The sequence below is a fragment of the Brassica napus genome, chromosome C1 (assembly GCF_020379485.1).
Source record: "Brassica napus cultivar Da-Ae chromosome C1, Da-Ae, whole genome shotgun sequence".
Classification (NCBI taxonomy): domain Eukaryota; kingdom Viridiplantae; phylum Streptophyta; class Magnoliopsida; order Brassicales; family Brassicaceae; genus Brassica; species Brassica napus.
In genome coordinates, this window is record NC_063444.1 from 9388436 (window position 1) to 9416254 (window position 27819).

Genomic DNA, 27819 nt, shown 5'->3' on the forward strand with positions numbered 1-27819 from the left:
AAGCAACGAGCGCAGTACCCGAGATTGACAGTGTCATCGCATCAACATCGCGTACTCCTTTCACCGAGGAACTGACGGAGGTTAAACTCCGAAAGATGGACAAGTTGCGCCTTCCAGAGTACAAACCAGGAGGAGATCCCGTCGAGCATTTGACAGCCTTCAATATTGCGGTAGCAAGGGCCAGACTTGCCCCCGACGAAAGAGACGCGGGATACTGCCAACTCTTCATTGAAACACTCAACGAGCAAGCCTTAACCTGGTTCTCGGGACTCGAAGAGAATTCAATTAGAAGCTTCAAAGAGCTCTCCTCGGCCTTCCTCAAGACTTATATCATGTTCACCAAGCGTGAAGCAACGGCGTCGACTCTCTGGAACCTCAAGCAAACGAAGGATCAGAATCTTCGCGATTACATGGAACGTTTTAAGTCGGTCGTGTCAAGAATCAATATCCCAGACCACATCGCCGTCGATGCCTTGAGGAACAATCTCCTTGTGGAATGTAAGTTCCGAGAAGATCTTTATCGATGCACCGCCACGACGTTGCAAGATGCCGTTGCTCGTTCTCACAACTTCATTCGTATGGAAGAAGACACTAAAGCCATCATGAGCAAGCACAACTCGGCGAAGCAATCAGCGCCTAAAAATGCCGTCACAGCTCACGTCGAACCTCGTCAGCATGCTCAAAGCGACAAAAATAACCGTAAGAGCGGTCTCCTTTACGTCGTCGACGAAAACGGGAAGAAGTGGAACACCTTTCATCGGGAAACCGATCCTCCAAGCGAATCCCCTCGAGCAACAGCGCCAGCCTCGGTCGCCCAGGTCGATTCGGCAGCGGGATCTTCCCGGACCCCACCAGGGCTTACTAAATCGTGTAAACTCCACGGTGTAAAAGGTCACGACACTTCGGAGTGCAAAACACTTTTTGCGCAATTCCTCTCCTCACTCGAAAGCGGTGAAATTAAGATTCCTCCTCCGAAGCCAAAAAGCGAGAACAGTTGGAGCAGAAACAAGGACAGGAAAAATCAGCGAAAAAATCAAGCAAAACCGCGTCAAGACGACCAAAAACCAAAGGTCGCCGAGCAAATCCCACATCAAGACGATGACGGTGACGCCTCGGCTGACGAGGATCCGCCGGCAGCCAGACAAAGGATTGAAGTCATTCGAGCCCAACCGGAGTCCTCATCAGACGAAGAGAGCGATCTCGAGGAAGCCCTCGACCCGTTGGACTTACGTGTACTCCTCAAACGAAAGACCACGCCAACGACTGACAAGACTCTCGGATCATCCGACCTCCGAGTCGAGCTCAATGCTAAAAGAGCTAAGCATTCGCCGAGCCCAGGATCCTCATTGGCAACTACGGAAGGCCATCCTATCGTCGATCTACGAGATCAGCTTAACGCGCGAGTCGGTGATTTGCGTGCAAAACTGGACCACAAAAAGGCCGGGTCGCCGAAAGAAAACGAAGACCTCCGAGCTCTTCTCACCAGGAAGCAATCAAGTGTCAGGCCGCGGATCAGCGTGATTATGGGAGGATCTCCACCTTGCGGAGATTCCGTACGAGCAGTCAAAGATCACCGACGAATGGTGGATACCTCGCAGCGCTGGCCGCAGAAGTTCCCAACTGATCTCCCAATCTCCTTCTCAACTGGAGACCTTGTCGGAGTAACTTTCCCTCACAACGATCCTCTCCTCGTCGTTTTAGCCATCGATAAGTACGACGTCACCAAAGTGCTGATCGATACTGGTAGCTCGGTCGATATCATTTTTCGCGAAACTCTCGAAAAAATGGGAATCGACTTAAAAGACGTGAAACCGTCATCCAGGACTCTCACCGGCTTTAATGGTTCTTCCGAAGTAATCATGGGAACTATCCGTCTCTCGGTACAAGCAGAGGGAGTAGCACGGATGGTCAAGTTCTCGGTAGTCAGCACCAAGGCTCCCTACCACGTGATACTAGGCACTCCATGGTTGTACTCCATGCGAGCAATCGCATCAACGTATCATCAGTGCGTTAAATTCCCGGGAACGGACGGTACGGTTAAGACAGTAAGAGGAGACCAACGGGCTGCGCGAGATCTCCTAATCGCCACGGTCAAATTGCAGCGATCTCAATCACTAGTCAACTCGATCTCCCCTCCTGTAAGCAAGATCTGCCCACAAAAGGAAGAAGTGCTCGAAGTCCCAGTCGACGAATCGGACCCAAGTAAAGTGCTACGAGTAGGCGCTTACTTGTCGGACGAGATGCAGCGCACTATCACAGATTTCTTAAAGCAAAACTTGTCTACCTTTGCTTGGTCGATGACCGACATGAAGGGAATCGACCCGTCCATCACGACTCACGAGCTAAACGTAGACCCAAATATCAAGCCCATTCGACAGAAGAGACGAAAGCTGGGTCCCGAAAGATCCAAAGCAGTTGTCGAGGAAGTCGAGCGATTGTTAAGCGCGGGCTCGATAGCAGAAGTTCGTTACCCGGAGTGGCTTGCTAACCCAGTCGTTGTCAAGAAGAAGAACGGCAAGTGGCGCATGTGCGTCGATTTTACTGACCTCAACAAAGCTTGCCCGAAAGACAGCTATCCGCTTCCGAACATCGACAGGCTTGTCGAATCAACCGCCGGCAATGAAATGCTCACGTTCATGGACGCTTTCTCGGGATACAACCAGATCATGATGCATCCTGATGACCGAGAGAAGACGTCGTTCATAACCGACCGAGGAACGTACTGCTACAAAGTAATGCCCTTCGGGTTGAAGAATGCCGGTGCGACCTACCAACGGCTTGTCAATCGCATGTTCGCCAAACAGCTCGGTACAACGATGGAAGTCTACATTGATGACATGCTTGTCAAATCAATCCGAGCAGACGACCACCTGGTACATTTACGGGAGTGTTTCGACATCCTAAACGCGTACAAGATGAAGCTAAACCCGGCCAAATGCACCTTCGGCGTATCATCCGGAGAATTCCTAGGCTACATAGTGACGCAGCGAGGGATCGAAGCGAACCCTAAGCAAATATCGGCCGTGCTCGATCTGCCCAGTCCAAGAAACTGCCGAGAAGTCCAGCGACTGACAGGCCGAATTGCAGCACTAAATCGTTTCATTTCCCGGTCAACCGATAAATGTCTCCCTTTTTATGATCTCCTCCGAGGAAACAAAAAATTCGTCTGGGATGATAAATGTGAGGAGGCTTTTGGTCAGCTCAAATGTTACCTGACGACCCCCCCTATCCTGGCGAAACCAGATGTAGGCGACGTTTTATCCCTCTACATTGCGGTCTCGTCCGCCGCAGTCAGCAGCGTGCTAATCAAGGAGGACCGAGGAGAACAACGACCTGTTTTCTACATGAGCAGGAGGATGACTGGACCAGAAACCCGGTACCCAACACTCGAAAAGATGGCCCTGGCCGTCGTCGAATCAGCGAGGAAACTCCGCCCATATTTCCAATCACATTCGGTAGAAGTTCTCACCGACCAGCCGCTCAGAACCGTCCTGCAAAACACGAACAGAGCCGGCCGTCTTACCAAATGGGCGATCGAACTCGGAGAGCTCGACATCACCTATAAGTGCAGAACCGCTGCTAAGGCTCAAGTCCTCGCCGATTTTCTCGTGGAGTTATCTCCGGAACTCGCTCAAGATTTGGAAACCTCGGATCCAATATGGATCCTGCATGTCGACGGTTCCTCGACGAACAAAGGCTCTGGAGCAGGAGTTCAGCTTCAATCCCCATCGGGAGAGCTCATTCGACAGTCGTTCAGCTTCGGTTTCCCAGCATCAAACAACGAAGCAGAATACGAGTCACTCATCGCGGGCCTTCGCCTCGCCAAAGCAGTCAAGGCAAAGCGACTCAGTGCATACTGCGACTCACAGCTTGTCGCCAGTCAGTTCAGCGGTGATTACGATGCGCGCAACGACAGAATGGATGCTTATCTCCGAGTCGTACAAGCATTGGCTAAAGAATTCGAATTCTTCGAGCTCACCAAGGTTCCTCGTGGAGAAAACGTCTGTGCGGATGCGCTCGCAGCACTCGGAAGCAAGCTACGCGATCAAGTCAAAAGAACTATTCCAATCCACCGAATCGAGAAGCCAAGCATCGACATCTCGACGGAGTCGGCTAACTTCGTCACCACAGAACCCGAAACAACGCCCTTATCAGAGACCAACGACGACTCCGAGATGATAGACCAAGATCAGCTACTACCCGACTGGAGGACTGAATTCATCCAATATCTCACCGCGGGCACACTTCCAACGGATAAATGGGCCGCAAGACGATTAAAGAGGCGCAGCGCGCACTATGTCGTCATGGAAGGAGAACTCCACCGAGTAACGGCTAACAAGGTCCTCCTGAAATGCATTTTTGCCGAGCAAACGCAGCTAGTAATGGCGGAGACTCACGAAGGAGCAGGTGGAAACCATTCCGGAGGTCGGTCACTAGCCCTGAAGATTCGGAACTTGGGATTTTTCTGGCCAACTATGAATACCGACTGCGAAGCATATGCCCGACGATGCGACAAATGCCAACGACACGCTCCGAGTATCCACAGTCCAACCGAGCTACTGCGAACTTCCGCAGCACCTTACCCATTCATGCGATGGGGGATGGATATCATCGGACCAATGCCGAATTCTCGCCAACGTCGTTTCGTGCTGGTATTGACCGACTATTTCACCAAATGGATTGAAGCAGAAGCCTTCGCGCAGGTTACAGAGAAGGAGGTTCGCGGCTTTGTTTGGAAGAACATTATCTGTCGCCACGGCCTGCCATACGAGATCGTGACGGACAACGGATCACAGTTTATGTCCGGAAACTTTAAAGATTTCTGCAATAAGTGGAACATCCGACTAAGCCCTTCAACGCCGAGGTATCCTCAAGGAAACGGACAAGCAGAATCCTCGAATAAGATCATCATCGACGGAATCAAGAAGCGCCTCGATCTCAAAAAGGGACATTGGGCTGATGAACTCGACGGCGTGCTCTGGTCGCACCGGACAACCCCCCGAGGAGCGACAAAATCTACCCCTTTCTCGCTCGCTTACGGGATGGAAGCAATGGCTCCAGCCGAGGTCAATGTAACAAGTCTCCGCCGGTCCAAGATGCCTCAGCATGTCGAACTTAATCAAGAAATGCTGCTAGATGCCCTCGACGGGCTAGAGGAAAAGCGCGACCAAGCCTTACTCCGAATCCAAAACTACCAAAACCAAATCGAGAGCTACTATAACAAAAAGGTCCGCTCGCGTCCCCTCGAGCTCGGCGATCTGGTTATGAGAAAAGTCTTTGAGAACACCAAGGAACCCAACGCTGGAAAACTCGGCGCAAATTGGGAAGGACCATATAAGATCACTCGAGTCGTCAAACCAGGAGTATACCGACTCGAGACTTCCCACGGAGAAGCAGTTCCACGAGCTTGGAACTCCATGCATCTTCGTCGCTTCTATTCGTAAAACGAGTAACCTGTCGGAACGAGTAAAATGATTTACATCACCGTTTTACTCCCAAAAAAAAAAAAAAAAAAAAAAAAAAAAAAAAAAAAAAAAAACCCCGAGTAGATGCACCCTACGGTCACTTCTACTCGTCCAAGTAAATGACTACCAAGTCACTTTTACTTGGACCAAAATGAACTACGAAAGGCTTGATCCTCCCCGGAGGTACGTAGGCATCCCCTCTACGGGGTCCAGCCCCAACCTAAAAAAAAAAACACATTTCGTCTCACTCTCCCGAGTAAAAGACCCATCAAATGATGCTAGCCCCTTAACTCGAAAGCGGCGCACGAGCACTCATCCCACTTGGTCGAAGATATCCTGATCAGATATCAAACGACGGGAAAAACAGAGTCCCGCGTCACCGATGCTTGAGGCATTGACCGACTCACGAGCGAAATTTCTGGATCTTATCGCAAATCAGAGAATAATGAGTTGGCCGACCAAATCTCTCTCGGTTACCGCGGAGCATCCAGATACCTTTTCCTCGGAAACTCGTTAAAACTCCTTGCCTTGTTTTTTCTTGTTATATATCTTTGATATTCAATTACGGACAAGGTTGTCGGGAACGACTTAACGAGAAACGAGTTACGATTCGAAGCAAAGCAAACATTTGATAAAAGCCTTTAAAAAAAAAAAGGGGAAAAACATCCCGAGTATCGAACAACAAGACCCATATGGGCCAACGGTACATAAAGGTTCAAAGGTCTCAACGAGACCAAATCACAACATAAGGAGAAAAAGTCTACTAAAAAGCAAACTGCGAAATTACAACAGGAAGAGAAGGTCCTCGACCAGATAGCCCTATTCGTCACCAGCGGGAAGGTTCTTGCCACCATCACCGTCTTTTTCTCCGGGACCCGAGATGCGACCAAATTTGGCTGGGGCTGGAGCAGTCGCGTCCGCAATAGGCATCCCCGCGGGATCATCGTCACCCTTCTCCGGGTCTTCCGACGAGGAAGCAGATGAACTGGCATTCTTCGACGCCTTAGCGGGGGAATCTGTTAGCACAATGGTCGGCACTGCCCCGTCCTTGTGAACAACCGCTCCCGCCGATGTCTGCTTCGCGAGATCAGCATCTTGATCGGTGGGTTGGTTGGAAGATACAGCAGTTTGAGCGGGCTTCTCCACCGGATCTTCAGGACGAAGAGGAGTACGCAGAGCAATAGCGGCCTCCGAATCGATCAGATTAATATTCGACCCAAACGGGTCAAGCTGACGCCAAATTTCCTCGATTAAAAATCGAGACTCCAACACTAGCGGAGAAAGGCAAAGATCTTCCGCCGGAATCTCCTTTACCTCCAAACGCTCTGCTTCTTCCTCGTAGTGCTTCTCTTGCCCGATGAAGAAGTCGATGGTTTCCTGCGGGATCTCAACACCAGAGGCCTTGATTTGCTCGAGACATTTCCTCGTCCCGAAGGCTTGACTATAGAGACACCGAGCATCGTCGTATTTGTCCCTTTTGTCTTCACGAAGGGAAATCCTGTGAAAGCGTTTCTCGGCTTTAGCGATCATGGCAATCAGCACGCGAATCCTCTCGTGCGTGACCTCGTATTTACGAGATTTCCGAAGCCTGTCCATCTCCTCGGAATGCCTTAGCAATTCCGCAGCCATTTTTGCCTCTAGATCAGCCTTTTCCTTCCGCTGCTTATCCACCACGAACTCGAGATTGTTCATCGCCTCCTTACACATCTGCAGTTCAGCCGCATCAGACGTTCGCGTCTCGTCAAACGCTTTCCTGAGAGATTTCTCCCGAGCAATGGCTTCAGCCTTTTCCCGCGAAGACACCCGAAGAGCCTCCTCCACTTTCTTCTTGGCTTCTTCGCTCTCACGGATCTGCTCTCTGGCCCGCCTAAGGGCTGTGTCATACTTCCCGACCAGAACATTCCAGTCGCCGTGGCTCTGATCAAAACACCAAAAGACTTAGCCAAAATAATTTAAGGTTCGGAAAAGAAGGGAACGAACAACCGCTTACCTTTACAGACGAGCAAGAGGCGTGCTCATACTCATCTTTGAAGATGAGATCTCCCACTGAAGGGAGTTGATCGGGACCGCCTTTGACCAACCGTAACAGGCGAGCACAATCTTCCGGGTAGCAAGCCAGCGGAAGCTCACGGTTAAACTCGAATCTGAACTCATCTGCCGGGGTTTCCTTAGGGCGACCGGATACTCGGGTCTCAGATCCCTCCGTGACATGAGCAGGGGACTCATTCCTCGAGCGGTCCCGCTGTCCGCCCAAAGTCGATATTCCCCTCGGAACCTCAGTAGAAGGTAGATCACCGGCCAAGGTTCCACGGGATACCTCCTCGGTGACTCGACTCTCCCGTCTCCGTCGGCGGAGGGCGATAGTCTCATTCTCATCATCCTCCGAGGTCCCAACCTCAGGGATAGCTTCAGGAACTAGAGCCTGAAGTTCCTCTTCGCAGACCGAGGATGAGCGGGGCATAGCCAATTCTTTCTTCTTCATCTTTTTCTTCTTAGGAGCGTCCTCGGCGGGCAAATCTCCGGCTTTCCGTTTCTTCCCCCCTTTTTTAGAGGAACCGCCTGCCCCAGTTTGCCCGGGCTCAGAAGATTCCTTCGGATCCTCGGCCTTTTTCTTGCTTTTCTTCGAGGAGCCACCAGTACGCGTTTGCTCAGCAGCAATTGGGGTCGCCTCTACCGCTTCCAACCCCGAAGGGCCAACCCTGCTCCCAGAAGCGCCTCGCTTGGCGCCTATCTTTTCAGCCACAATAAGGCTAAGGTCGGGCAATTGCTTCATTGTCTTGGCTCGGTTGATCTCTTTCTGCTCAGCTTGAGTAAAGAGGGATAGTCTCTTCGAAGTCGATTGATTGACGAGGGGAAGCAAGTTTGAGATCCAACGTTCTGCAAAGAAAAATTCTTAATACACGCTATTCACTTGCTAGGAAAAGCAGAAGGAAAACCAAAGAAAACTCACGACTAGCAATTTGATCTATGGATCTTTGAATTCTCTCCCGAGTAAAGTCCTCCCAGTGATCTTGCTTCTGCAGCGCAACGATCCGAGCACTCTCCTTCCAATCCTCGGGATAAGTGGCGAGATTCGGATGACCAACTACAAAAGGAAAAGAGACGCGTTAGACGAGCACATGCTACAATTGTCACATAAGATACTGCGCAGTACCCATCTCTGCATTCCAGAGAACGCGATAACCAGACTTCGGAGGCTCCTCGAACGCTGATCTGTTCGACTTCACATAAAAATACGAACGCTGCCAGTCTGAGGTTTTGGTCGGGTACCCCGTGACCACGTTATAATTTGGGCGCATCCTCGTCGAGACGAGCCCATCATCGGAAATTGAGACTGAAGTCAACTCTTCAAACGACCTCACACTCATCGATGTCCCTGCCTCAGCCGCGATCACCGATAGAACGACCATTAACCGAAGAGAACCGTTCATCAACTGGCTTAAGGCGACTCCTCTGCGAAACGCGTAAGCCGTGACAATTCGGGGAATTGGAAACCACAACTTCGTGTCGCTCCGAAAATACGATTCGTAAATGCATTGATATCCCTTCGGAGGCGACCAAGGCCTCTGATCCCGTTTTGGAACGATGAACGAAACCCCATGTGCATTGAGATCTCGGAGGAGAGCTTCCACCGACTCCACGGTAGACTTCGTCCTCTCGACGTTGGACCAATTTTGTCCATCGACGACCGAAGGTCGAATTCTCCAAACCTCCAGGGGGCTCTCCTCAGCAAAGATGTTCCCAGGGTAGTAGCTGATCGGGACAATCGAGGCGTCGACCGCTTCTTGACCGTCGTCGTCACCCCGGAACTGTTCTCTCGCTTCCGAGACCAAGAGACGCTGCGATAAATCCATATTCCCCGTATCCATCATCGCTTCGTGATGGATATCGCCGGAGTCCCGAGAAGAGACCGCCCCCTTTCCCTTTTGTTCTCGCGTCAAACGATGAGATGACGACATCTCGGATACTCGCAGATCTAAAAACAGAGATAAAGAGAGAGAAAGGAGCGTAGAGAGAGAAAGTACCTTTAGCGCTGCGGAGGAAAATGAAAAGAAGTGGAGAGGGGGTCGCTATTTATAGAGAGAAATAAGCGCGGGGATCAAAGCGTCATCATTGCGCCTAATAAGGCCTAAGTGGGCCTAAACCCAATTAGGCGCGTGATCAACAGATGCGCCGGTCCGTATTCTCGACCCGTAAGCGTTTATCTCACGATCGCAACGCGTGAGAAACGGACGCATCAATCCATTCCCTCGATCGAGGAGTATCAATTGAACGGATTGACTCCCCAACGACCTGTCATTTGCTCGGATTGAACCTTTTGTTCTCCGAACCACAGGCACCAAATTCATCAAAGATCGATTGCTCGACCATCAATGAACTGGGGGGGGACTTACTGTTGGGGATGGATTTAACCCATCCACAAAGCCCATCGAACAAAGGGCCCAGTCCAGCAAACCGAGTCGACATCGGCGCAGAAGCCGATTCTCGAGAGATCGACTCGACAGGGAGCGCTGATAGTCGAAGCAGAGAGCAAGCGGAGCGAGGTTGATCGACTCAACGGCTCAGCGAGCATCTCATAATCAGGCCCGAAAGGCCGACAAAGCCCAATTAGTAAAAAGAGTTTAGGTTAAGGTAATCGAACAGAGTATAAAAGGAGAGGAAAGCAAAGGAGAAAGGCATCGACACTTAGCTACACAAACTTAGCGGCGAGATTAGGGTTTATCATCCGTACAATCATCTCTCTGCTATTTGTACTTTTCCGGTTTAAGCTCTCACGAGCTCCGGCTTGCTTTTACTTTCTCCACCTTTGTAACATCATCTCGAAATCTAATAAACGCCTCTGTTCGACCCATTTCTAGTATTGTTTACTTCTTCTGAGACCAAACTCACCTTAAACAGAAAATCGAGTCTGATACTGCGAGAGGGAAAGGGCATGAGAGGCCAGAGAAAGGACAAGGCGAAACAGAGGAGGATGATACTAAGAGTCTTAAAGCACCTCTCCTTGAACCTAAAGAGAAGAGAAACAAGACTCCATGGACGAAACTTGGTGTCTTGATCGTTGTTTGGGCGTCTTTCTTTGTCATTTATCTTCTTCGTGGTAACAAAGATGGAAAGGTACTTTATAGATTGATAGATACTTTATCAGTTTGGCTATAGAAGGAGTGACAGATTATGTATGATGTTATGTGCAGGGAATCATAACGATAAAGCCTTGTGGTGTTGAGTATTGGATTCTGCTTTCACTTCAGATACCTCTTGCTCTGGTGTTCACAAAGCTTGCTCTTTCGAGAACCGAAAGTCTACAAGAAAGATCCTCTAACAATCAGGTAAACGCAACAACAAGCTACAAACGAGATGAATAATTCAGACAAATAGTAAACATTGTTCTCTTACATGAGCAGAAAGATCAAGAAGGTACAAGACTAGACCAGTCCACACGGTTTATGTTCCCGGTAATGTCATTTTTAGCCGGTTTATTGGGTGGTATATTCGGTATTGGTGGTGGAATGCTTATAAGCCCTCTTCTTCTTCAAGCTGGGATACCACCACAGGTATATTTATAATAAAAAGAAATGGTTTCACCAAATTTTCTGTTTTTCTGCAAGTGTTTTAATTGAACATATGAAATGGTGCAGATAACAGCAGCAACAACATCATTCATGGTATTCTTCTCAGCAACAATGTCAGCAGTTCAATACCTGCTACTTGGAATGCAAAACACTGAAGCAGCTTACTTGTTCTCCTTGATTTGCTTCTTTGCTTCGCTTCTCGGTCTTGTATTGGTTCAAAAGGCAGTAGCTCAGTTTGGAAGAGCTTCCATCATTGTGTTCTCTGTAGGGACAGTGATGTCTCTGAGCACAGTCCTTATGACTAGCTTTGGAGCTCTTGATGTATGGACTGATTATGTGGCAGGCAAGGACATGGGGTTCAAGCTGCCATGTTAAAGATATTGTTTCTGATCCTAAATCACAAAACAATATCATCGGTTTCTTTTTCTTGTTTTTTTCTGTAACATTAAGAGGCTCTAAATTGATCTCTATGTAAGAGGGAGATTTGGAGCAAGGTGGCAATGTAATGTTTATATGTTTTTTTTGTAAAATTTAATAATTTTGGGATGTACCCATAGTAAGAAGACCTTGACTGGAAACAACAGTTTATTTGTCACAGTTTAGTGGCTGCTGGTGTTTTGTAGTCTTTGTATTAAGTTGTAGTGTTGTGTATGCGAATGAACACGAATGATAACTTTGCTCAAAAAAAAAAAAACTTGCTGTTAGTAAACCATTTTTGTGAAGTTCCAATAAAAGAGAGAATTCTTTTAATCAGGTTTATTTGGGCCGATGAACTAAAATAGTGGGCCCATCCATATAGCCCATGTTGTTTTAATCTCAATCCAACGTGGCCAGACACAAGGAAGACTATGATGACACGTGGCTGTAAACCAGTGGTTATAAAACCATATCCGAATAATCAAAAGTGCAGATAGAACATGTTTATTGGATCTATTCCGTTGAATCTATTAGTCAAATATATGATACGGTCTCTTACTTTTCCCTAGACTATAATTACGAAATGATTTTACCACATGTTCTTTTTACAATCAATTTCACAAAACAAATATGACATGGCTAATGAAATTGAAGACATGGTTTCCGGAAAAATATGACATGGATAATTTCATTTAATGTTAATTTATATTTTGGCAAACTTATTAGAATATGGTAATAATTCATATATTACATTTAATATTGATATTTTTTTTTGGTAAATTTTTTTAAAATATGGTAATAATTCATATAAAAAATATATATTCATATTTAACTTTTTAAATTTTGAAATATTATTATTTTTGTATAATTATACAATTTGTATTACTAAACCTTCCAAAAATTTCTATAATTTTTTTAAAATTTAAATATCTAATCGTAAGATCATTAGTTTCTTATATATATACAAATTTTATAAATATTGTTTAGGCTAAATTTTTGATAATTATACAATTTTATATAAATTGATTTAATATATATCAAATCTATATTAAATATTAGTAAGAAAATAGTAAAATCTATAATATTTAATAAAATTTATTTTTAAATATAAGTTAAGTTTAAAAATCTAGTTTAACTAAAAAAGCTAAGAGACGTCTCTTAAATAAGAAATATAAGAGCACCATTATACCTAAAATCCATTTAAATGTTTCTAAAATTTTTTTTTTTGTCTGATTAAAAAAATTAAAAAGCGCACCAATGGCGGACCGCCACGTATCGGTAGAGCCCGCGAACAGTGCAAAAAACCCACCACAAGGGGTTGTTATTTAATGACTTTAGAGACTGATTTTTATGGTTTTGTTGGACCACATATTATTTTTTTTGAAAGAAACCCCCTTTTAGCAACCCCAATAATAATGCTCTAAAAGACTTCTCTTAGTTTTTTTTTAGTTAAAAGCTAAAAGACCGTATCTTATCTTACGTAGATCCAGCATAACAAATCCAATCATGCTCTAAGGTGCTCTTTGTCCGAAAACGAAACCAACCAACCGTATATATTCACAACCAATAAGCATCAGTTCAACTTTCGTCATCTAAAACATTAAAAAAATGGCTTCGATGGGTGTTGGCTTACGTGTCACATCTCCCGCCGTTCCTCGAAGGAAGCGTGAAGATCAACGGCTCTAGCCGTCTCAACGTAACCGGAAGAATAACGGTGGCTCAAAGGTCTGGACTCGTCGTCAGAGCTCAGCAGAGCGAGGCGGCGCCAGAGACTACTCGAAGGTCTGTGATCGGGCTCGTGGCTGCTGGTTTAGCCGGTGGCTCGTTTGTTCAGGCTGTCCTTGCCGATGCTGTTCCGATCAAGATCGGCCCTCCTCCACCTCCCTCCGGTGGTCTTCGTAAGTTAACTAAACTGATTAAGTACTATTCAGAGACATCATAGGACATAGAGATTAGATAACAATGTGTGTTTTGTCTGTGAGCAACTGGGACAGATAACTCAAACCAAGCTGTGGCTAGAGCTAAAGAATCTGCGAAGGAGATCGTGAATGTGAAGTCACTGATCGACAAGAAAGCTTGGCCGTATGTTCAGAACGATCTCTGTCTCAGGGCTATTGTCACAAAGCTTTAAGAATGTAATCACAAGAACTCTCATATTGCTTAAGAAAACTAGCTCAAAAACTTAAGCTTCTCACAATCACAAATCTCTCTCAAATCTCATCTTTCTCTCGACATCTTTATATATAGATGTTTACAATCCTAATTTTATAATTATTCTCATAAGTGAATATATCTTAAACTCATCATTATCTCTTCACTTCATCATTATCTCTTTAGGATCAGGATTGCTTCTCTCTTAAGCTTCTTTCAAGTTTATCCCAACAAGGGCTTCGTACCAAGTTTGGATAGATGTTTAACAAAGTTTCAGCCGTGGTTTGTGTTTTTGTTTTCACAAGGTCACGGCAAAGGTGAATGCCTCCACGCATGTTCTTTCTTATTGAAGCTGCCTCTTTTGGTTGATCTTCCACATACCAGAATCTTACTGCGTCTGAATCTATTGCTTTTTTTTTCAAAGCTCAATGGAGATGATGAGTTGATAGTGTCTATACGTAGGAGCTCCTTGCGTGCCATAATTGAAAATCGTGTCATGTGCCAGTGCTACCAAGTGGACACACAAAAGAATGAGAAGTGTTGTTATTCCTCTATCAAATCGTGAACTATGTGCTACAAGGTGCTTCTTAACTTACTATAGCTGCCAAGAAATGGATCCAGCTTCATTGCATCGAACAGGCTCCAAAGAATAAATCAGTTGGATTTTGATGATGCATGAAAAATGTCAAATTATTTGTCGAGATGACACAGACAAGAGTAAATAGAAATCAGTAAAGTTGGTTCAATTGTTTCCTCCAAAGCCTCCGCAGTTTTACATTTAACAGTCCCGGTTCTCACTCGGTTATTGATTTTTTATAATGTAATTTATACAGTGTTATTAACTGTTTAGGCTTTGTCTGATTCAAACTTTTGTATAGCCTTAACATATTATTACTACCACATGAAAAATTAAAGTAGTTGTGAGTGAGAATCATCTAGCTTGCCTTTATTTAGAAAGATCAATAACAATCAATTGCCTAACCTTCAAGAAAAATTCATTGAGTTTAACGAATTACAGATGATTTAAGAAGTATAGAAATTCCTTTAGATAGCCATTTATTTTTTACAAAATTAGATTTCAAAAAAAAAAAAGACCAAAATAAGTTTTATTAAAAGGTAAATATGCACTTATACCAAAGGTTAACTAATCTAGATTTAAAGTTTAGAGTTAACGAGTGGGATTTTGGGATAGAGTTTCAAATTTTTAAAAATAAATATTAAATATTAAAAATTTCAAAATAAAAAAGGTTCATTTTGGTCATTTTATTTTTTTTTAGTGTTATTTTTGTGATAAAAACTTAAAAAATGCTAATTGAGAGAATTGTCCATTTAAGTATTTAACATTTATTGAAAACTAATCAATCACAAAATAAACTACGAACCTCTCTAAAACGCAAAACGCAGGGGCATATCAGTATTTTCAGAATAGACTACGAACCTCTCTCAAACGCTTTGATCCCCTCGTCTCTCGTCTATCATCTCTCACACAAAAGCGATCGCGATTGATTCGTGCTTCTGGATCTGAGTACTCCGTAACGACTCCTAAAAGGTTCGCCAAACGATCTGATCGCTTTTCTCATCTTAGAAACTATTGATTGATTTCGTGACTATCAAGCCTATCAAGCTTCAGATCTGTTAAATTTGATTTTCGATTAGGATTGAAGATGAATCAGCCGTTTGAAGCAGCGATCGGGAAGAAATCTTCGGGAGCCTGATTCGATGAAGAGGGAGGGCTTGAAACGGACGTGGCTCTTGCATCTACAAATCCTTCTCTTACGGGAGACGAGGTGCGTTTTATTTTTCCGGCTAAACAAATTTTATTGATATTCCAAAGTACAAGTAGAGTTACAAAATCGTATACAAAAAAAAAAATAAGATACAATTTATTACATAAGCAGATATATGCGACATATGCTGGAGACAAAGTATTTGCCGAAGTGAAGATTGACGTTGCTTTCTTTTGCAGTAAGCATTACACGCTAACAGAATATATGATTTGTTACTTTCCTTCTCCATAATTCGTCTCTTATACGATAGGTATGCCATTTTGGCATTTTATTCTTTTCCCATATCGTAGAGTAAAAATCCATTATATCTCGGACTTGCTTTGAAACGTCGACACGGTACCCATTAGTCCGTATCTGTGTTCTTGATAATATTGTTGACTTTGTAGAAACCCCACCATGACTTTGTTGATAATAAATCTCACGCCTTGAGCCAACTCTCCTCTTTGAATTAGTTATGCATGGATCCCAAATTCGCCATTCAATGTACCACAAATATCTTAAGAATGTATACTCAATCCCTTTCATGAACCGAAGTTTTGTACTTTGAACATCATGAAAAATCAACGGATTCTTCACGGAGATGACGAGTTTGTAGCGGATCACATGGATTATCCATGCTAACACAACATAACTAATAGAAAGAGACCGAACATCATCGTATGGCATAAACGATAAGGATCTCCGGTTCTCTATAATCAATAAACGACCGCCGGTAGAATTGCCCGGAGGAAGAATGAAACCGTGCAACAAGTGCACCAGAAATATCCTGACTAGACTAACCATAACTGTTCCACGGTTAATCATCGGAGAACAACACTCACCACAGGAGGAACCAAACCCGTTTATCCTATTCAGATGCTCTGTTCTTCTTTTCTGTAACACAAAGAAGGACCAGAGGAGAAGCCAAGAGTAGAGTGGTCTGAACGGATGAAGACGTCGTTTAGGCATCAAACCAAACCCCGATATTAATACCAAAAACCACATCATGGACATGACTGAAACGCTTGTGGAAAATAAGAATCAAAGGGAATGAGGAATCCGACGGCCTAAGCCGCCGGAATGTGAAAGACGGTTATAAAACGCTGGTTGTGACCTTTCGTCGATAGAGTCGCACGAGAGAGACTTTTTCCTATACAAGATGCGTTTTATCCTGAGTTTTCGGAAGGGATGATTAACAGGATTAGGTTTCACTTAATCACTTTGTTAATATTCAGTGGTTTTGGGCTTGAGCTCGTAGATTACAGATGATTAGGATTATGATTAGGTTAATCATGCCCTTTAATGTATTTTTAGGCCCAAATGGGACTGTTAGGGTTTGTTAATCAGCTATTGGTACCTCCTTTGTTCAACGTATCTCTCTCGTTAGCTAGTCCCTTTTAATTGTAAGATCTTCTTGCTGGCTGTGTTTTGCAGACAATCACTCCTCTTATCGGGAGGAGTTTCACTGAGATATGCACATTACATGGGTGTTATATCCCAGGAGTCCCCAGAGCATGTATTGCTGTGGGGAACACTGAGCCTTTGCTCATAAGTTCTCTGGCTCGTCGATAGCAGCGTGTGAAGTGGTTGGTGGGTTCTGTTCGGTTGATGAGATAGAAAACTAATGTGGAAAGGCTCTGGTGAACAAATTGATGTTTGAATGTGCTGTGGGAATACTGGTTCTGACAGATAACAGCATATTCACAATTGTACCCTCCAACAAACCTGACGTGTTCAAGACTCCTACTACTCACGCCACAGGCTACGTGTTCTTTTCCCCACGAGCAAGGTACGAAGAAGAAGACGATGAGTCTGAGCCTACTGAAAAACAACCACCAACGATATGGTGTCATAAAGACGAGCTTTACCACGACCTCCAAGAACTAGGCTTGAAAGAAGAAGAAAGGATCGTGATCACAAGAATGAGGATGGACAAAACAATTCAGCTCGATGGGGGAGGAGAACAGCAGTTATACGATTTTGAGCTGAAAGGTATAAACCTCTACTGTTTTACTTTTACCCCGGAGACAGATCTGAGTCTTACACGCTTACCCAAGAAAATCCTGGACCCTGAGAAGAAGAAGAAGAAGAAGGGTAGGGTCATTAAAGATGGCATTGCTGGCCCGATCGTAGCTATGTGATCCTATAAACTCTGTTCTATGCTTCTTTTGCCTATAAACTATGTTTCTTTGGTATGTTTACTGATGGTTCTTTCTTTTTTGGACAAAAGTTTACTGATGGTTCTGTTTGAAAACTGATGGTATCTTTCTTGTCTCCTTCTTATGTTTGAAAACTGATGGTATCTTTCTTGTTCTCCTGCTACTTGGAATGCAAAACACAGAAGCAGCTTACTTGTTCTCCTTGATTTTTTTCTTTGCTTCTCTTCTCGGTCTTGTTTTATTTCAAAAGGCAGTAGCTCAGTTTTGAAAAGCTTCAATTATAGTGTTTTCTGTGGGAACCGGATGTCTCTGAGCACAATCTTAATGACTAGCTTTGGAGCTCTTGATGTATGGACTGATTATGTGACAGGCAAGGACATGGGTTTCAAGCTGCCATGTTAACGATATTGTTTCTGATCCTAAATTACAAAACAAAATCATCAGTTTCATTTTTCTTGTTTTTTTTTCTGCAACACTAAGAGGCTCTAAATTGATCTCTATGACTCTATGTAAGAGGGAAATTTGGAGCAAAATGGCACTGTAATGTTTATATGTTTTTTTTTTGTAAAATTTAATAATTTGTGGATGTACCTATAGTTAAGATCTAAAGTAACCGAGAACAAATGTGTAACCCAATACGATAACACGTTCAACCCTAGTTCTAGGCGTTGAACATAATAGCTCTAATAAAGAGTTTTTCCTTTATTAATGTTTATAAAACTTCTCAAAAACTAAACACAAGCTATTATATTTCTTATATTTTTTATGAGATCATCTTACATTAGATTTCCTTATATAGGTAATATGGATCCTTAACTTAACCTATTACACAATGAATTAGGTCTTTCCTTTTTCCTAATTCTAATAGCTTTAGTTAGTTATCCTAATTCCACTTAAGGATAACTTCATTTTCTTCATGACTTCCTTTTTAGCAATGTTGAAGCTAATCTCCAACATTCTCCCCCCTTAAGCTTCAAGCTTCCATTGCTAAGGCTTTGAACTCGAATCAGCTCTCTCATCTCTTTGAACTTGATTTTTGTTAACGCCTTGGTCAAGATGTCCGCGCCTTGAACACTTCCTGCAATGTGTTCAACGTCGATATGTTCCTTCTCAACACATTCCCGAATAAAATGATATCGTTTGTGAATGTGTTTGCTTCGCCGGTGGAACACTGGATTCTTGGCGAGTGCAATGGCAGATTTGTTGTCAACATATAATGTTGTCTTCACACACTTCCTTCCCGTGATTTCACTCAACAATTCTTGAAGCCAAATCGCTTGCTTCGCAGCTTCCGTTGCAGCCATGAATTCAGCTTCACAAGATGACAAACCCACTGTTTCTTGCTTCTGAGAACACCATGTTATTGGCGTTTTATCATAGCAAAACAGATGTCCTGTCGTGCTCCTTCCATCATCTTGATCCGTGTTGTGACTGATGTCGCTGTACCCAATGAGTCTTTGAGGTCCTCCATGCTTAAACACCAAACCATATCCGATTGTACCTCGCACATACCTTAGCAGCTGCTTCAATGCATTGCCATGTGACTCACGTGGAGAATGCATGTACCTACTTAACATTCCAACCGAGAATGATAAGTCTGGTCTTGTGTGCAAGAGGTATCTTAGACATCCAATCCTTCGCCTGTAGAGAGTTGCATCAATCTCGGCATCTTCAAGTGCTTTAGACAGCTTCAGACCAAATTCCATGGGTATGTGAGTTGGATTACTAGTGTCCATCCCTGCTTCCACTAATATCCTTTGCGCATATGCTTCTTGCTTGATCTCAATTCCTTTTGAGCTCTGCTTCACTTCAATGCCAAGATAATATGTGAGTCTTCCAAGATTAGACATCTCAAACTGTCGAGACATGGATTCCTTGAACTCCATGATTGTCTTCAAAGAGTTTCCGGTGACAAAAAGATCATCCACATAGATGGCAAGTATCAATATTTTGCTTCCTTCTTCCTTTCGGTATACTGAACTTTCCTTGGAGCACTTCTGAAACTTTAATCCTTTCAATACTTGATCAAGCTTCGTGTTCCAGGCTTATGGAACTTGCCTTAGTCCGTATAAAGCCTTTCGAAGTTTGAAAACCTTATGTTCTTCTCCCCTCTTTTCAAATCCTTTAGGCTGAGATACGTACACATCAACTGTCAATTCTCCATGTAAGAACATTGTCTTCACGGCCAAGTGATGGATCTCCCATCCGTTTGCAGCAGCTAAACCGAATAGCAATTTGATCGTCTCAATACGAGCAACTGGTGCGAACACCTCTTCAAAGTCAATTCCATGTTCTTGAACATATCCTTTAGCCACGAGTCTTGACTTATACTTGTTGATTGAGCCATCTGCATTCCTTTTGATTTTAAAGATCCACTAGAAGCCAATAACTTTTACTCCGGCTGGTTTGTCTACTAGCACCCACGTCTCATTCTCCTCAATAGAATCAATCTCGTATGTGCAAGCTTTTCTCCATTGAACAAGTTTGATGGCTTCTTGAAAGTTGATTAGTTCGTCATTGAGTGCAAGAAGTAGATACTCACACTCAATATCGACTAGTAACACGTAGTCTTCAAGATAGCTAGGACGAGCTGATTGATGTGATGAGCGCCTAGGTTGTGGTTCGATCTGTTCAACGTCTGGATTGACTTGAACATATTCTGGTTGATGTGCCTCAGTCTCTTCAGCAGCATGTTCTTCATGTTGACTTCCAATCACGAATGAACCATGTCCGTCGTCTATTGTAGCTCCCCATGACATCCTAAACATACCAGGTTCGCTATGTTCTTCCTTGTTAGCTCCCTTCCAATTCCAACACTCCTTCTCATTAAAGATCACATCTCGACTTACAACTATTCTTCTAGAGCTCGGATTGTAGAGTCGATAAGCTTTAGATCCAGGTTCAATGCCAAGATGAACCGGTGCTTGTGATCTATCATCAAGTTTCTTGAGCTGTCAAGAGTCGACCTTAGCGTGTGCAAGACACGCAAACACCCTGATATGCCCTATGCTCGGTTTCTTTCCTCTCAAGCATTCATATGGATTCTGATTCTTTAAAGCTCTTGTGGGAACTCGGTTAATCAGATATGTGGCATGACGAACTGCTTCTCCCCATAAGTAATTAGGAACACTCATAGCCTTTAGAATGCTCCTTGTCATCTCCATGAGTGTGCGATTTCTCCTATCGCCACTCCGTTTTGTTGTGGGGTATATGGAGCTGTGAGATGACGTCTTATACCACTGTTGTTGCAGAATTCTTGAAACTCTTTTGATGTAAACTCACCACCTCTATCCGTACGTAGTGTTACAAACTCACCACCTCTATAACACCTTCATTCTCATCGCTCATACCGTGTAGTTCGTTGAAGATAACATCGGACATACCACCGTGGAAGGCACGACCTCCATTGTCTTTGATGTTGATTTTGAATCACTCATTTCTTCGGTGAAACTTCTTCAATGAATCAAACCTGGAGCTATGATACCAAATAAAGTAACCAAGAACAAAGGTGTAACCCAATACGATAACACATTCAACCCTAGTTCTAGGCGTTGAACACAATAGTTTTAATAAAGAGTTCTTCCTTTATTAATGTTTAGAAAACTTCTCAAAAACTAAACACAAGCTCTTATCTTTCTTATGAGATCATCTTACATTAGATCTCCTTATATATGTAATAGGGATCCTTAACTTAACCTATTACACAACGAATTAGGTCTTTCCTTTTTCCTAATTCTAATAGCTTTAATTAGTTATCCTAATTCCACTTAAGGATAACTTACTTTTCTAGTTATCCTAATTACACTTAATGATAACTTCTTTTTCTTTGTGCATTCCTTTTAGCAACGTTGAAGCTTATCTCCAACAAGATCTTGACCGGAAGCAACAGGTTATATGTCACAGTTGCGTGTTTTGTAGTCTTGTGTTAAGTGTAATGTTCTGTAAGCAAATGAAACATGGAGAAAGCTACATTGCTAAGTCAACAAGCTGTTCCATAATCATATAGTTTCGAAATAAATGTTAGTAAACCAGTTTTAAGAGGTTACAGTAGAAGAGAGTTGTGTCAAAACCCACGAGAGAAAATTTTTTGAGCACAAAAGTTCTGATAAATTTCAAAATCATCAGGTTTATTTGGGCCGATGAACTAAAATAATGGGCCCATTTGCCCATACTGTTTTAATCTCAATCCAGCATGGCCAGACACAAGGAAGAATATGATGACACGTGGCTGTAAACCAGTGGTTAAAACGATATCCAAATACTCGAAAGTGCAGATAAGGTGTTCTTTGTCCGAAAACGAAACCAACCAACCATATATATTCACAACCAATAATCATCACATCAACTTTCGTCTCTAAGAAACAAAATAAATAAAAAATGGCTTCGATGGGTGTTGGCTTACGTGTCACATCTCCTGCCGTTCTCGAAGGAAGCGTGAAGATCAACGGCTCTAGCCGTCTCAACATAACCGGAAGAGTGACGGTGCCTCAAAGATCAGGACTTGTCGTCAGAGCTCAGCAGAGCGAGGCGGCGCCAGAGACTACTCGAAGGTCTGTGATCGGGCTCGTGGCTGCTGGTTTAGCCGGTGGCTCGTTTGTTCAGGCTGTCCTTGCCGATGCTGTTCCGATCAAGATCGGCCCTCCTCCACCTCCCTCCGGTGGTCTTCGTAAGTTAAACTAAACTGATTAAGTACTATTCAGAGACGTCGTCTGATTAGGACAGAGAGACAGGTAGATAACACAATGTGTGTGTTTTGTTGGTGAGCAGCTGGGACGGATAACTCAGACCAAGCAAGAGATCTGAGACTTGCGTTGAAGGAAAGGTTTTATTTACAGCCATTGCCACCAACGGAAGCTGTGGCTAGAGCCAAAGAATCTGCGAAGGAGATTGTGAATGTGAAGTCACTGATCGACAAGAAAGCTTGGCCATATGTTCAGAACGATCTCCGTCTCAGGGCTTCTTATCTTCGTTATGACCTTAACACAATCATCTCCGCCAAATCCAAGGATGAGAAGAAGTCACTTAAGGAACTCACCGGGAAGCTCTTCGATACCATCAACAACGTAAGTTTCTCACCTCACTCATAAGCTTATTTCAGTAGATTACTTGGAAAGCAAGTTTGTTGATGATTGATTATCTTTGTATAGTTGGATTATGCGGCGAAGAAGAAGAGTACTCCGGATGCTGAGAAGTACTATTCAGAAACTGTATCTACTTTGAACGATGTTCTTGCCAAGCTTGGTTAACCATTTCAATGTTTGGATTTTTCTTTGTAAATCTATTGCTTCTTGATTTTTGTTTCCTGAGTACTTAAACTCAAATCCCTGAATCCGAATTTGTGTTTCAAGTTCTTACCCTTAAAACAATGGTAAATTTCTTGTGTATGCATTTGCTTTGCCTCCACCAAATAAATACTAAATTTAAATTTAAATTGTACATTTCTTTAAATCATACTCCATCAGGTTAAATTTATAAAGATGTGCAATATGTTAAATCATAAATATTAAATTAAAATTAAAATCGTACATTTCTTTAAAAAACGTATGTTAGGTGTGTAGTTAAACAAGACTTGTCGATGAAATTTGTCTCCTTCTAGCTTAATCCTCTGTGATTAGAGCAGATTCTGTAGTCAGTGCCAGTGATATAACTTTAATTGGGCCTGAATAGTGCGGACTCAGAGGCCCATCTCTCATTTTTCATGTCACGTGTTTGTACTCTACTTCTCCCTCTACCCTAATTCACCGCGCGCCACTTCTCCGTCGTCGTCGAGGGCCACTCGCTGTCTCAGTGAGTTCCCGATGACGAAATTGCTAATTATTGGTTCTTCTCTTCGCACTATTCTATCTCCCTGTCTCTGCTGATCGGAAGCAGACATTGATTGAGCTTCTACGTCGTGATTTCTCCGACCTATGAGTATCTCCTCCGTCGCTAAGCGGTTCTCGCCACCGATCGTTTCCCTTTCAATCCGACATTCGTCTCAATTACTCGGAGAATCTCTCCCTCGTCGCCTCACATTGCTTCTACGATCATGCTCCGACCCAACCCTCCTTCGTCAAGGCAAGCAAGTCCACGCCTTTCTAATCGCTAGCAGAATCTCCGGCGAAAGCTACATCGACGAGAGGATCTTAGGGATGTACGCAATGTGTGGAAGCTTTTCGGATTGCGGCAAAATGTTTCACAGACTTGATTTGCCACGTGGCAGCACCAGGCCCTGGAACTCGATCATCACCAGCTTCGTTCGAGTCGGTTTAATGAATCAAGCTTTGTCTTTTTACTTCAAGATGGTGATGTTTGGAGTTAGTCCCGATGTATCCACTTTCCCTTGTTTGGTCAAAGCTTGTGTTGCTCTGAAGAATCTCAGAGGGGTTGAGTTTCTCAAAGATACGGTTTCTCGTCGTGGGATGGAGTGTAACGAGTTTGTGGCGAGTTCGTTGATCAAAGCTTACCTCGAGTACGGAAAGATCGATGCCTCGAGTGAGTTGTTTGGTAAAGTAGGGAAGAGAGATTGTGTTATATGGAATGTGATGCTTAACGGGTATGCAAAGGGTGGAGATTTAGATAGTGTTGTTAAATGGTTTAGTGCGATGAGGATGGATGAGATTAGTCCCAATGTTGTTACTTTCGATTGTGTTTTATCGGTGTGTGCCTCTAAGTCGTTGATTGATCTCGGAGTTCAGCTTCATGGTCTAGCGTTTGTTTCCGGTTTTGAATTCGAAGGCTCCATCAAAAACTCGCTTCTATCTATGTATTCAAAATGTGGGAGGTTTGATGATGCGTGTAAGTTGTTTCGGATGATGTCTCGTGCTGATACGGTGACATGGAACTGCATGATATCGGGATATGTTCAGAATGGGCTAATGGAAGAAAGCTTAGTTTGTTTCTCTGAGATGGTATCTTCACGTGTCTTACCTGATGCCATCACGTTTTCTAGTTTGCTTCCATCAGTCTCTAGGTTTGAGAGCCTTGAGCATTGTAGGCAAATTCATTGTTATATCGTGAGACGTAGCGTACCGTTAGATGTCTTTTTAACGAGTGCTCTTATTGATGCCTATTTTAAGTGTAGAGGTGTTTCGACGGCGCGAAAGATTTTCAGACAGTGTAACTCAGTCGATGTTGTTGTCGTCACGGCGATGATCTCTGGGTATTTGCATAACGGCTTGGTTACCGATGCATTAGAGATGTTTAGGCGGCTGGTTGATGTAGAAATAAGTCCAAATGAGATAACTCTGGTGTCTATTCTACCGGTTATTGGCGGTTTGTTAGCATTGAAACTCGGGAGGGAGCTTCATGGGTTCATCATCAAGAACGGTTTCGACAAGAGGTGCAATGTTGGATCTGCTGTTATCGACATGTATGCTAAGTGTGGAAGAATGGATCTTGCTCATGAGATTTTTAGGAGACTCTCCAAGAAGGATATTGTTTCGTGGAACTCGATGATCACACGCTGCGCTCAGAGCGATGATCCGAGTGCGGCTATTGATGTTTTCCGTCAGATGGGAGTTTCGGGGATAGGTTTTGATTGTGTTAGTATCTCAAGTGTCCTCTCTGCTTGTGCTAGCGTATCTTCACAAAGCTTTGGGAAAGCTATTCACTGTTTCATGATAAAGCGTTGTTCACTTGCTTCTGATGTGTATAGCGAGAGTACGTTGATAGGTATGTATGCTAAATGCGGAAACCTTGAATCCGCAATGAACGTGTTCGAGAGGATGGAAGAGAAGAACATCGTTTCGTGGAACACCATCATCGCTGCGTATGGAAACCACGGGAGGTTAAAAGATTCTCTCCGTCTGTTTCGTGAAATGGTTGAAGACAACGGAGTACGTCCTGATCAAATCACGTTTCTTGAGATAATATCTTCTTCTTGTCACGCTGGTGATGTGGACCAAGGAGTTCGTTTCTTCAGATCCATGACTGATGATTACGGAATCCAACCGCAGCAGGAGCATTACGCTTGCCTTGTTGATCTGTTTGGACGAGCTGGTCGGTTGAAAGAAGCTTATGAAACCGTTAAGGGAATGCCGTTTGCTCCAGATGGAGGAGTCTGGGGAACGTTACTTGGAGCCTGTCGGCTTCACAAGAATGTTGAGCTTGCTAAAGTTGCTTCGAGGAGGTTAATGGATTTGGATCCGGGGAACTCTGGTTATTATGTTTTGATTTCAAACGCACATGCTGATGCTGGAGAATGGGGAGGTGTGACTAAAGCAAGAAGTATAATGAAAGAGAGAGGAGTTGAGAAAGTCCCCGGTACTAGTTGGATCGAAATCAACAAAACAAACCATTCGTTTGTCTCCGGCGATGAAAATCATCGTGACTATTCACATATGCATTCTTTACTAAATTTACTTCTCGAAGAGCTGAAGCTAGAAGGCTATGTTTCACAGCCTTACCTTCCAATGCATCCACATTCATCGAGAAAACTAAATCCAGCAGAGAAAGGAATGGTAGATGCAAACAACGTATAGGTATATTATATATCTTTTAGTCAGATTTAAACATTGGGTTAAGTTTTATGAAAAAGTGGTCTACAAATTTTTATTCAAGCATGGCCAGTGTGTGTCTGTTCTCGTGTTGAAGCAGTTGCAGAGATGTAGTAAGCAACAGCGAAAAGCCCGTGAATGAAACAGAGGATTCCTCCTATGGACAGAACCCGATGATGTGAAATCCCACAACCTCTCCTCGATCTTGAGTTTGCCATCGTCCCTACGATCAACAGGGAGAATGCAATTGCCAGTATGATCCTGAGAAACACACAGAAAAAGGATCTTTAGTCATATTAAAAAGGATTCACACATTGTTCTGTTTATGTAGTGTTTGGGCTTACCAGGAGAATATCAGAGAAGCCACGGCGAGCTGTTTGTTGGCAGAGGATTTTTCAAGGTCTTGTCTTGACACAACACAGAGACATCCACCTAGAAAATTAGCCGTTACATGGGCTAACACCAAAAGGATACATGCAGCTAAGCCGTAGTTGAAGGCGGAGTGACTTGGGTCTCTACACTCGAATATCCACATCTTCAAATGCTTCACCTGCATCTCCAAATAATCAAATTAGCGAAATCTGCAACTACTATAGAGTTTTGGTGTGTGTGGGTGTGTGTATGTAATGTACCTTATTCTGAGCTAATTCGGCTTCAATGCCAAGAATGCCAGCTGAAACATCCATGGCTAGGATCAAGATGCAGATGAAGAGCCCTACATTCCTTGACATTTTTCCTTCTTACAGCCTTTGATCCGCAATGAAACAAGTTCTTACCAGCAAACAAAGAAGAAGAAAGGGTTGTTGTTGTTGTTGTTGTTGAAGTAGAAACTTGCCCTTTGTATTTATGGGCGGATAGAGTTTTAAGCTTTACACTCTCTAGGTTGGATGGAATAAGAATAAAGTAGAACATCAGTTTCCTTTCTTGCATTTTTAGTAAAGATCATGTTAGAGAATAAAAGTTTAGCTGTGATCCTTGACGTAAAAACTTTTTTTTTCCATTGATATTTGAACTTTTATAAGTATTTTAAAGGACACATAATTCACAGAAATTATTCTAGAGAAAGTCTAAATATTTTTCGAGGCACTAATGAAAATTTATTAATGGCCATGTCCTCAAAAAGATCTCTTTTGGCCAATTGCTTAATTGTATGCTTTTAAATCCAATTGCTTAACTGTATTAGTGTTCTTTATTCCTGTCTTCCATGTTAATATTTGAAAAACTTTTTAATATTCGGATTCTTAACAAAGCAGCCAAGCAAAGAAGAAGAAACTTTTGCGGTTGGAAACGCTTAGTTCTCCCCAAATATGCGTCTTTCAGTCGCTTTGACCCAATACATTAAGATGGGCTGAATGGGCCAAATAAACAAGCTTCAAACAAAGCTAATAACGTCTCGTTGTCCATGTCGTGGCTAACGTCAAAAGAGTAACGGATTCTGCAAAGCACGAGAAGGCGGTGATGACATGTCTGATATTATGTGTTTCTTTGATGCTGTAAGAAAGTAAACATTTGTGAGACTACTGTGATATGGGATCTTTCTACTGTGATATGGGATTTTGTTAAGGCATTTGATGAAGCCATCAAAGATGGCGTTGATGTATTGTCGGTTTCAATAGGCGTGGGCGGACCTCCTTTTCGTCCATTTAACGTTAACGACATTGAGCAAAATCTTGAGATTGGGTCGTTCCATGCGATGACTAAGGGTATTCCTGTTACAGCTGGAGCTGGTAACTCAGGCTCTGAAGCTTACACTATAGCCAGTCCCGGCTCTTGGGTAGGGCAACATGGGCGGTTGCCCAGGGTCCATGAGTCCA

At 43.5% G+C, this 27819-nt stretch overlaps 5 protein-coding genes and 1 pseudogene across 6 annotated transcripts; 4 read left to right on the forward strand and 2 right to left on the reverse strand.

The window, feature by feature from the left end:
- Nucleotides 1–6093: 6093 nt before the first annotated feature.
- Nucleotides 6094–10360, reverse strand: LOC106447202 (meiosis-specific protein ASY2-like). The gene is made up of 4 exons (XM_048745590.1): nt 8620–10360; nt 8416–8550; nt 7456–8342; nt 6094–7382 (listed from the first exon to the last, which is right to left on the reverse strand). The coding sequence occupies exons 1-4, from the start codon at nt 9422–9424 to the stop codon at nt 6285–6287; spliced, it is 2925 nt and encodes a 974-aa protein (XP_048601547.1). The 5' UTR covers nt 9425–10360; the 3' UTR covers nt 6094–6284.
- On the forward strand, nt 9868–11739 carry LOC106374194 (sulfite exporter TauE/SafE family protein 5). Its single transcript, XM_048743625.1, has 5 exons — nt 9868–10009; nt 10345–10580; nt 10658–10792; nt 10868–11017; nt 11102–11739. Exons 1-5 carry the CDS (start codon nt 9868–9870, stop codon nt 11408–11410), a joined length of 972 nt encoding a protein of 323 aa, XP_048599582.1. The 3' UTR covers nt 11411–11739.
- Nucleotides 11740–13045: 1306 nt separating this feature from the next.
- LOC106402624 lies at nt 13046–14520 on the forward strand (annotated as a pseudogene).
- A 7285-nt stretch (nt 14521–21805) lies between these two features.
- LOC125580673 (oxygen-evolving enhancer protein 3-1, chloroplastic-like) lies at nt 21806–22916 on the forward strand. The gene is made up of 3 exons (XM_048745591.1): nt 21806–22194; nt 22296–22591; nt 22676–22916. The coding sequence occupies exons 1-3, from the start codon at nt 21906–21908 to the stop codon at nt 22772–22774; spliced, it is 684 nt and encodes a 227-aa protein (XP_048601548.1). The 5' UTR covers nt 21806–21905; the 3' UTR covers nt 22775–22916.
- Nucleotides 22917–23222: 306 nt separating this feature from the next.
- Nucleotides 23223–26977, forward strand: LOC106428386 (pentatricopeptide repeat-containing protein At4g21300-like). 2 transcript variants are annotated; one of them, XR_002664586.2, is made up of 3 exons: nt 23223–25990; nt 26106–26258; nt 26337–26977. XR_002664586.2 is itself a non-coding variant. In XM_013869134.3 (2 exons), exon 1 carries the CDS (start codon nt 23438–23440, stop codon nt 25988–25990), a length of 2553 nt encoding a protein of 850 aa, XP_013724588.2. In that variant the 5' UTR covers nt 23223–23437; the 3' UTR covers nt 26106–26977. The 2 variants fall into 2 exon arrangements, 1 of the variants encoding a protein (XP_013724588.2); XM_013869134.3 differs by having other exon boundaries at nt 26106–26977.
- LOC106428387 (protein DESIGUAL 3-like) lies at nt 25973–26821 on the reverse strand. The gene is made up of 3 exons (XM_013869135.3): nt 26638–26821; nt 26350–26555; nt 25973–26266 (listed from the first exon to the last, which is right to left on the reverse strand). The coding sequence occupies exons 1-3, from the start codon at nt 26734–26736 to the stop codon at nt 26065–26067; spliced, it is 507 nt and encodes a 168-aa protein (XP_013724589.2). The 5' UTR covers nt 26737–26821; the 3' UTR covers nt 25973–26064.
- Nucleotides 26978–27819: the final 842 nt, after the last annotated feature.

Coding starts and splice junctions, on each gene's coding strand:
- LOC106447202 (XM_048745590.1), bottom strand. CDS start 9,424: ATGTCGTCATCTCATCGTTTGACGCGAGAACAAAAGGGAAAGGGGGCG. Junction 8,343..8,415: donor CATAGATCAAATTGCTAGTC/GTGAGTTTTCTT, acceptor TTTTCTTTGCAG/AACGTTGGATCTCAAACTTG. Junction 7,383..7,455: donor CCTCTTGCTCGTCTGTAAAG/GTAAGCGGTTGT, acceptor TGTTTTGATCAG/AGCCACGGCGACTGGAATGT.
- LOC106428386 (XM_013869134.3), top strand. CDS start 23,438: ATGAGTATCTCCTCCGTCGCTAAGCGGTTCTCGCCACCGATCGTTTCC.
- LOC125580673 (XM_048745591.1), top strand. CDS start 21,906: ATGGCTTCGATGGGTGTTGGCTTACGTGTCACATCTCCTGCCGTTCTC. Junction 22,195..22,295: donor ACCTCCCTCCGGTGGTCTTC/GTAAGTTAAACT, acceptor GTTGGTGAGCAG/CTGGGACGGATAACTCAGAC. Junction 22,592..22,675: donor TCTTCGATACCATCAACAAC/GTAAGTTTCTCA, acceptor ATCTTTGTATAG/TTGGATTATGCGGCGAAGAA.
- LOC106374194 (XM_048743625.1), top strand. CDS start 9,868: ATGGATTTAACCCATCCACAAAGCCCATCGAACAAAGGGCCCAGTCCA. Junction 10,010..10,344: donor CAGAGAGCAAGCGGAGCGAG/GTTGATCGACTC, acceptor ACTTCTTCTGAG/ACCAAACTCACCTTAAACAG. Junction 10,793..10,867: donor AAAGATCCTCTAACAATCAG/GTAAACGCAACA, acceptor TTACATGAGCAG/AAAGATCAAGAAGGTACAAG.
- LOC106428387 (XM_013869135.3), bottom strand. CDS start 26,736: ATGTCAAGGAATGTAGGGCTCTTCATCTGCATCTTGATCCTAGCCATG. Junction 26,556..26,637: donor CCGAATTAGCTCAGAATAAG/GTACATTACATA, acceptor TTGGAGATGCAG/GTGAAGCATTTGAAGATGTG. Junction 26,267..26,349: donor GCTTCTCTGATATTCTCCTG/GTAAGCCCAAAC, acceptor TGTGTTTCTCAG/GATCATACTGGCAATTGCAT.